At 44.3% G+C, this 9,329-nt stretch overlaps 1 protein-coding gene across 1 annotated transcript; it reads right to left on the reverse strand.

Annotated features, from left to right (window-relative positions):
- On the reverse strand, nucleotides 1,860-3,533 carry LOC110255223 (olfactory receptor 52L1-like). The gene is made up of 2 exons (XM_005667076.3): nucleotides 3,498-3,533; nucleotides 1,860-2,861 (listed from the first exon to the last, which is right to left on the reverse strand). The coding sequence occupies exons 1-2, from the start codon at nucleotides 3,531-3,533 to the stop codon at nucleotides 1,860-1,862; spliced, it is 1,038 nt and encodes a 345-aa protein (XP_005667133.3).

Below are 9,329 nucleotides of genomic sequence, written 5' to 3' on the forward strand. Positions count from 1 at the left end.
ATTAATGAAAAGGGGACAGGGGAGGGCGTGGGATGGACTGGGAGTTTGGGGTTGGTAGATGCAAACAATTACATTTAGAATGGATAAGCAATGAGTTCCAGCTGTAAAGCGCAGGAAACTATATTTAATCTCCTGGGATAGACCATGGTGGCAAGAAATATTTTTAAAAGAATTTATTGATATAGATATGACTGACTTTGCAGTACAGCAGAAATTGGCTCAGCATTGTAAATCAACTGGACTCTAATAAAAAATAAAAAGTTTTAAATTAGTAAAAGGAAGTACTCTCTGCAGAGGTGTCACATGTATGCAGTCATTGAATCTAATATTACAAATAGTAACGTTGCTCTGCCACTTTCAACACAAGTTTCCATCCTTTGATCCAAGGAAGCTTCTTCAGACCTCACCATCTTATCCACTTCCCAAGTAGGAGAAAAAAATTACTCTTCTTTATAATATGCCAAGCTAAGCACCTCTAGGGTCAAGATTGTTGTTTTCCAGTGGGTGTGATACACCATAACCTGGGCTTCCCCAGGACAACTTACCAGGGTTTAAGCTCCAGACATAGAACCAAGGCGATGAGAAGGTGTGATTCCTACAGTGTGAACACATGCCAGTCCTCCCTAACTCACCCACATGTGCCCACCATACGGAAGTCTTAATACTCAGTCTCTGTAACAGCATACTCTTTGTTAGGAGTACGATTTACAAAGAAAATAAAAACTGGAAACACTAACCATCTACTCTACCCCTTCAACCCTGTGGAACCCAAGACAGGATCCTCTCACCACCTGAGCATCGTACCTCTCGATACAGTGTCTTAATTTCTTTCAATACTGAACATAATTGTTACTTTTTAAGAACAGGAAATAATTAAGGCTAATCTTAGGGCATCAACCAACAAGCAGGATGGAATACACCAAGTGTAATAATCCTCTTGTAAGTTTTTACCCCATTCCTGTTATCAGAAGTGGAGGGAGGTCTTAACTGATATCATTCTATATTCATTCCAAAAAGAGAAATTATTCTTTCAAGTGGCTTAGCTATCTAAATGTGCACTGAAAAACCTGTGGTTACCAACACCAGACTCTCACACGTTTTATATTTCTCAGATACTGACGATTACATAGTTGCTTTGCTTTGTTAAATTAAGACCAACATCAATACTTGGTCTTACTCCCTCTTTACCCTAAACAAAAAAATTAGTAAGTTAAAAATACAAACAGACCTTTTTAAAAAGAAATCCACTCTACACATTTATATTCATTCCTAGGAAATATCTTATTACTCTATGAACCTCCTGAAATGCCTTCTCTTCTTGAATTTATTTTAAATAAATGAGCAACACTCACATTGCAGTGAAAGGTGTCATTTCGCTATGCACCTGTCTCACCTGCTTTGAGAGTGACCCAGTGGGTACTCAGGAGCCCAGCGACTTGGAGATGACATCACTACCTCAGAGAGTTTCAAGACAGTCCAAAGTTAACATCTGGCAAAAGTTAGGATTTTCCATTCCCACTTCAGACGATGTTGAAAGGTCAGTTGTTGGATGAAGACAGAAAAAAAAGGACATATTCAAGGTTATCATCTTTCTCCAATACCCAGTCTCTCCATCACATGGAGTAGGAAAATGCTGGGATCAGGAGCAAATGAAAGAATCAGGGAAATATTCACAAGTCAGGTTATCCAGACACATCCCAACCCATTGTGGAGCCAAGTGCTCATGATGCTCTTTGCTGTGAGACCACCAGGCCCTCACTCTGCGAGGGCCTCCATCCACATGGCCAAGACCAGCCACAGGCTCCTGGCAGTGCCTTTGGCGGGAGCCTCTGAAGAAAATGCTTGGGATGTGTTCAGATCTACCCTTTTATGTAGAACACCCTGCGGACTCGCTGGCGGATCTGCTGAGTCTTCACCCCGTAGACAAGAGGATTAAGTGCAGGTGGCACGAGGAGGTAGAGTGTAGCCAGAAGAACATGGACGTGATGGGGCACCTGGTGGCCAAAGCGGTGCGTGAGGAAGGAGAATATGCCAGGAACATAGAAAACCAGGATGACACAAATATGAGACCCACACGTGCTAAAAGCTTTAAGTCGGGCCTCACCCCCTGGGACCTTCAGCACTGCCTGGAGGATGAGGGCATAGGAAATACCAATGGCCAGGACATCTAGACCAACCACAAGCAGGGCCACTGCCAACCCATAAGCTCGGTTCACTGTGGTTTCTGAACAGGCAAGCTTGACCACGGCCATGTGTTCACAGTAGGCATGGCCTATGATGGTGGACTGACAGAAGACAAGTCTCTGCAGCAAGATGGGGAAGGGGAGGAGGAGGAGGAGCCCCCGCACCAGCACTGCCACCCCCATGCGCCCTACGATCCCTGCACGCAGGATGGTGGAGTGGTGCAGAGGGTGGCAAATGGCAACGTAACGGTCCAGAGCCATGGCCACGAGTACGCCTGACTCCATGGAGGAGAACGCATGGATGAAGAACATCTGGGTCAGGCAGACAGTGTACCCAATCTCATGGGCGTGAACCAGGAGCACTGCGAGGGTTTTGGGTGCAGTGGAGGAGGCCAGGACCAGGTCAATGCCAGAGAGCATGGCCAGAAAGAGGTACATGGGCTGGTGCAAGGACGGGTCAGTCCAGATGGCGACAAGGATGGTGACATTGCCCCCTAGGGCAAGGAGATAAAGGACACAGAGTGGCAATGCTATCCAGTGCTGGCTTGCCTCTAAACCCGGGATGCCCATCAGGAAAAAAGACGGCCGGATCAGCCCCCAGCTGGAATTACTCAGGGCCATTATCAATGTCTTGGAAAGGGAAGAAGCTGAAGAAACCAAAATCACGATTTCTTCATTCTTGATGGGGTATCACTTGGTCCAGATCTGGCTACCATCATCATGAGGAGAAGAAAGAAGCTTAAACTGCAGCACAAGGGAATAAAATTAGGTACGAGGAAGAAAAATCTCTTTTCTTGAGATAATTTTTTAAGACATAATCGACATGTCTGAATTGAGGGAAGTCTAGTTTCATTTGGAGATAAGAGTAAGTATATGCTGCTTTCAGAGAAGTGCTGAAACTCAAACACTGAATATCTTCTAGTTTGGAACTGTCTGCTTGCAAGGCTTCTCTTTGCTACCTCCTGGCATTACCGAACACTCTAAATCAGTCTGTCATTTTTTTAAAGTAGTCTCCCCCAGTCCCCATGGCATAGTGCTCTGCTGTATTTTCTCCTGTCTCCTAGTCCCGCCACCTTCCCATCGACCTATTCCTTACATGCTGTCCAGTCTAAGGTCCCGTTCCTTCCTCTCTTCCTGGTTCTATACATTATCTCTGATTGTGTTTATCCTTTCACATGGGTTTAAGTCTTAGAAATACTTTACTTTCTTCCAAATAGGTTTTGGAGTCAAATGTCTTTCTGAAACACAAATCCTCTCTTCTGTGTGCTTCCTAAATATTTGTACCCCACTCAGCATATTCGAGATGAAACTAACCTTTTCTTCACAAATCCGCCCCACCTCCCTGGCCATGTCTGTGTGAACTGCATCACTGTCGACCTCTCCAAATCAACATACGAACCTGAAATTACCGTTACCTCTTCTGTCTCTCTTCCCTTTTACCTGTTCTCCAGTGCCTTGACTGCATTTTAACCCTTCTTGTATTCTCTCCTTTCTCTCAACCCCCCAATGTCCCCGGCTAGGACACACCCCCAACATCTCCCAACTGGATTGTTCCCTTAGATCTTTCTGCTTTTGCCACGAATCCTTCCAATCCACTCTCTGTACTAAAGTCAACTGTTCTAAAATGCATCAAAGATGCAGATGTCATCATGTCACTCCTATGATTAAAATCCTTTAGTTCATTTAATCTGTGGGATAAAACCACACACTTAAGGCTGGCATGCAAGGCTTTCAAAGGCTATTTCTTTAAACTTTAACTTATACTTAACATATTCCTACATGAATATTGTGCTTTAACCATTTTATTGGGTTTAGGAATTATAAGCATTTATGATCCTATTCCATATGTAATATTTGTGTGTGCTTTCTCCTCCTCTTTATTTGAATTGGTGTTTCTCAACTTTCAAGATTCAGAGTCCCTTGTCTCCTGCCTCATGGATCGTGGTTGGGCCACCGATTGAGTTGGGAACATTTTATTTTATGACCCTTCTTTGTCTATCCACCATTTTCTGTTTTATCTGTACTATAGAAACCCTTTCAGTGTCTTAATGATTAGCTTCATGGAAAGGACCACATCTCGTTAGACTTTATAATTACAAACCAGCTGGTAGAGGCTTCACAGTGAATGGGATAGCACAAGCTTCGCAGGCAACCAGACGAAGATTTTAATTCTGTTCCATTCATATTCTACGTTGCCTCATCTGATGGTTAAGTAAATAACATGAATCTGACAGGTGTTATAAACATGATTAAATGATGTGTGTAAAGTTCTGGTATAGAGGTTATTCTATAAATTATGCACAAACTCATAGCTGGTTCTGTAAACTTACCCTCAAAGCAAGTCCTTTCTTGATACTTTTCCAAAGCAGTCTTGGTGACTGTGAACAAGGCCCTGGGAAGGGAAGATGTTATTACCACTTGGCAGGTCCCAGAGGACACACAGACTCACTGAGGCGGAGCCAAAGTTAAGCTCCAGATTGGTTGGAGGCACACAGAGCTAAGCCCACTGCCCAGGGATGGCTGATTGGGCAGAGGGACAAGCAGGGTGTGGCACCTGCCCTGATCAGGTGGCCCATGTTGTCCAGGGTTGCTCGTCATCCCTAAGCCTGTACATACTAGGATAGGAAATCTGATGTCCAGGGAGCTAGGAAACCTCATATTGCTCTGTAAGCTCAGACTTTTTATTTTCACAGGTCACATCCAGACAAAATACATTCTTTAGTGGACTCTACAGTTCAGTATGCTCTGTCTTCTACCTACTGTGGGTGTTGGCTGCCAAAACTCATAGTGGAGTCACTCCCTTTGGACACAGAGAGCTGACTTACCCAAGGTCACTCTTCCTTCCTGTGTGCAGAGGTTGCTCAGCAACTGGTCTATTAACAAATACAGAGACCTGGCCCTCTTTCTTCAATGTGATACAATAGCAGACAATACGAGAGGACTTTTTCAGCTCGGGAGCACCCCTCTTGAATCAGCTCAGGTATCTGGGGTAAATGGATCACAGTTTAACTTCTCCCTTTGCCCCATCCTGCTTCCCTCACTCTTGACATGTTATTCCCAAGTGTACTTCAAAAGAAGCTTCCTGCATGCCAGTCTCTGCCTCAGATTCTCCTTCTGGAGAATCTACTCCAAGACAAAAGCCACCTGTCTCGGGTGCATTAAGTGCTCTACTTATCTTTGGGGGCTGTGGCCGACTCACAGACACCAACTCCAACACTATAGCCAGTATGGGAGGAATATAGATCCTGAGACAGTCCATCCCAACAAGTTTCTAGTGAGATGAGCTAAGATCTTTTTTTTCATTTTTAAAGTTTTATTGAAGTACAGTCGAGTTACAATGTTGGGATCACTTCTGATGCCCAGCAAAGTGATTCAGTTATACATGTGCACATCCATTCTCTCTCAGACTCTTTTCCATAGAGATTATCTCCAAATTCTGGATAAAACTTCCTGGGCTATACAGCTAGGACCTTCTTTCTTCTCATATCTTCTCATCCTCACACAAAGCCTTCCCTTTTTCCATCTCAGATAGAGCAGCTACCAGGTTAGCCCAGGGGCCACATTTTTCTTTGGGATAATGTCTCAAGCACAGGCCTTTCATTCTTTCATTCAATAAGTATTTCATCACAGTTAGTAGGGAGCCTCATCTATTCCACTCATTCAATAGATAGTAAATAGCTACCAAGTCCAAATGCTCTGCTAGAGGTTGTATTGCTAAAGCTCTTGTGCATTTGCTATGATATCAATTTCTACACGTTAAAGAGTTTTCCCTATGGTAAATGGTATGTTAATTTCCAATATTTTTAGACAATTTTTGCTGGTGTTGCCAAAACCTGGCCTCTGCTGTGGCTGAATAGAAATGTGGAGACAGAGACGGAGTTTTGGCGGAAGGAGCAAAAGAGAGCTTTATTGCTTTGCCAGGCAAAGGGGGCCACAGCAGGCTCATGCCTTAAAGACAGTGTCCTCCTTGGGTGAGATTAGGGGGTGGTTTTACAGTTTGGGGAGTTGAAACTAGGGCTGCAGACGAGGATCAGGGTAGAGGCAAGCTTGCATTGTCTTTCAAAGCTGGTGTTTCGTGGCCCCAGGACTAAACGTTCTCCTTCTTTCTGAGTAAAGAAGCCTTCATCAAGTCGTTCTTCCATTTGTTGGGGGTTAGATCTGCAGAAAAACTTGAAGAGATTGTTACGTATATTCCGTGACCCTACCCCAAGGCTGCACTATTGTCTCTGCACTGCTCCTCTCTGGTCTCTGCATCCCTCCCTTCTCTGATGAGCAACTGCCCTTTGGAACTTAGGGAAGATCATAGAGGCTGAAGCTTATTCCCTAAAAACAAGAAACAGAGAGGAGCTCCCCATTGTGGCACAGAGGAAATGAATCCGATTAGGAATGATGAGGATGCAGGTTCGATCCCTGGCCTCACTCAGTGAGTTAAGGATCCGGTGTTGCCATGAGCTGTGGTGTAGGTTGCAGATGTGGCTCAGATCCCACGTGGCTGTGGCTCTGGCATAGGCCTGAGGCTACAGCTCCGATTAGACCCCTATGGGAACCTTCACATGCTTCAGGTGTAGCTCTAAAAAGACAAAACACAAAACAACAACAACAAAAAAAAACCCAACCCCCCCCAAAAAAAAACAAGAAACAGAGGACCTGGAAAATCTTGTGCCCAGGAGCCCACAGGTCAGTTACATTACGGAGCCCCTTCATGTGCCAAAATTGTGCCAGCTGTCGTGAAGAATGACAGCTGGTGTATTGGTCACAATGCCCTTTATAAGTCCGTATGACCAGTTGGTAGTATCCGTCACCTTGTGCATCCAATTTAAGGCACGTTTCTCAGAATTATATTGCCATTTACGTTAAGGGAATCTGCATTTTCTTTCTTATCTATTTCTGATTTTGTTATCAGGATCACGTTAATTTTCTAAAATGATTTTGAAAGTTACCAATTTTTAATATTGCACAGCAGTTAACACAGTAGAAGAAATATTTGCAAAGTTATCGTGGCCTCTGCCGTCATTGCTGAATGAGCCTCTGTCCACCAGTGCAAATTGGAATGTGGAGACAGAGTTTTGGGCGAAGGAGAAAACCATAGCTTTGTTGCTTTGCCAGGCAAAGGCGGCCACAGCAAGCTAATGCCCTAAAGACTGTGCCCTCCCTGGGGAGAGATTAGGAAGTGGTTTTATAGTTTGGGAGCAGAAAATAGGGCTACAGATAAGAATCAGGGTAGACGCAAGTTTTCATTTTTCACAGCTGGCATTTTTTTGTTTGTTTGTTTTTTTCCCTGCTGTACAGCATGGGGACCAAGTCACACATACATGTATACATACTTTTTCCTCCCATTGTTGTGTTGCAGTGTAAGTATCTAGACAGAGTTCTCAGTGCTACACAGCAGGATCTCATTGTAAATCCATTCTAAGAGCAGTAGTTTGCATCCGTTAACCCCAAGCTCCTCATCCCCCCCACTCCCTCCCTCTCCCCCCGGGAAGCCACAAGTCTATTCTCCAAGTCCATGATTTTCTTTTCTGCGGAAAGGTTCATTTGTGTCATATATTGGATTCCAAATATAAGTGATATCATATGGTATTTGTCTTTCTCTTTCTGACTTTTCCACTCAGGATGAGAGTCAGAGTTGGCGTTTAGTGGCCCCAGGACTGGTCCTGGTGGCCCTCCTCCCTGGCTTTCATTTGCTGGCGGTTTCAGTTCCACAGAAGGACTCAAAGATACTATTATGTGTGTTCCTTAAACAGAACCAGGACACTGCCCCAAGGCTGCACTGTTTCTGGGCTGGTTCTCCCAGGTCTCTGCCTCCCCTCCCTTGAATTTCAACCATGTCCAATTAGAGCCCAAATTCATGTTTTTGCATCTCCTAGAATACCCAAAGGATCGATTATTGGTCTTCCCGTTGTGGGTCAGTTAAGAAGAAGATGTGATGTCTGTGAGGATGCAGGTTTGATCCCTGGCCTCTCTCAGTGGGTTAAGGACCTGGCATTGCCCTGAGCTGTAGGGTGGGTCACAGACATGACTTGGATCCTGTGTTGCTGTTGCTCTGGCTGTGGTATAGGCTGGCAGCTGAAGCTCTGATTTGACCCCCAGCCCAGGGGGAACTTCCATATGCTGCAGATGCATCCCTAAAAAACAAATAAAATAAAATAATAAATCACAAATCAATTATCCCATCTGGCTTCCATACTCAAGGAGAAATGACTCTATATTGTCACAGAAGGCACTTGATTACATTCTGCCCTAAAACTTGCCCTGACCGGACCTATAGGCATGGAGTCTTGCGGAGTCCTCAAACCCAGAAAGCCCCCTCACTCTATAATCTGATTGAAAGGCTCTGCCCAAGGTGAGGGCCCAGTCCCTAAAGACCTCCAAACACTGGGGTCGCTTAGAGCTGGAGACCTCACCTCACCCCAGGGACTGTGTACTAGGATTGCATTTTGATTGTATTCAGTAAGTTAAATCTACAGGCACCAAATTAGCAACCAGACAACAAATACATTTGTTTATTTATTTCCAAAGAGTTTGGGTTTTGGAAGCTGCAAGGATGTTCACAACAGTTTGTTGTTGTTGTTGTTGTTTTGAGTTATTTCATTGGCAAGGATGCTGAAGCCCAAAGAACTCTAGGTGACATTCTCAGGTTAATCTTTCACCAAGGCCAGAACCTGAACTTAAACTTGGATTTCATGACTCATTATGCATTTCTCTCACCGCTGCACCCTGCTTGGTTTCCATGAACGTTATTTTTATTGTCATGAACTTCAGCTTCTGACATGTGGAGGAAGAAAATTCCCCATAAGAAAGAAAATGATTTAAGGTCATTAATAGGGACCCAACTTCTTGCCAACTTTTTTCTCCCTTTGGAAATTTTGTAGTGTCCGCGGGGTTTAAATGTGAGCATTTTTTTGGTTGTACTGCTCCTGTGGCAAACAGGTAGTGGTGACAAACAAGGTAGTGATTAGTTTGGAGCCTTCAGGCTATGCCTTCTAGTAGGGAGTGCAGCTTATGAGTAATGGGGAGAATGTGCTTTGAAGGGCTGGTGTGGGAACGGCAGAGGACTTTGATACAAGAACTTCCAGGGTTTACTTCTATTTTGATCTTACTCTTGTCCCGCTGAGCTATCACGGAAGATCCTCTTGGGGCTACATG

The sequence above is a fragment of the Sus scrofa genome, chromosome 9, assembly GCF_000003025.6.
Source record: "Sus scrofa isolate TJ Tabasco breed Duroc chromosome 9, Sscrofa11.1, whole genome shotgun sequence".
NCBI lineage: Eukaryota > Metazoa > Chordata > Mammalia > Artiodactyla > Suidae > Sus > Sus scrofa.

Coding starts and splice junctions, on each gene's coding strand:
- LOC110255223 (XM_005667076.3), bottom strand. CDS start 3,533: ATGGCCAGGGAGGTGGGGCGGATTTGTGAAGAAAAG. Junction 2,862..3,497: donor GGCGGATTTGTGAAGAAAAG/GTTAGTTTCATC, acceptor TACCCCATCAAG/AATGAAGAAATCGTGATTTT.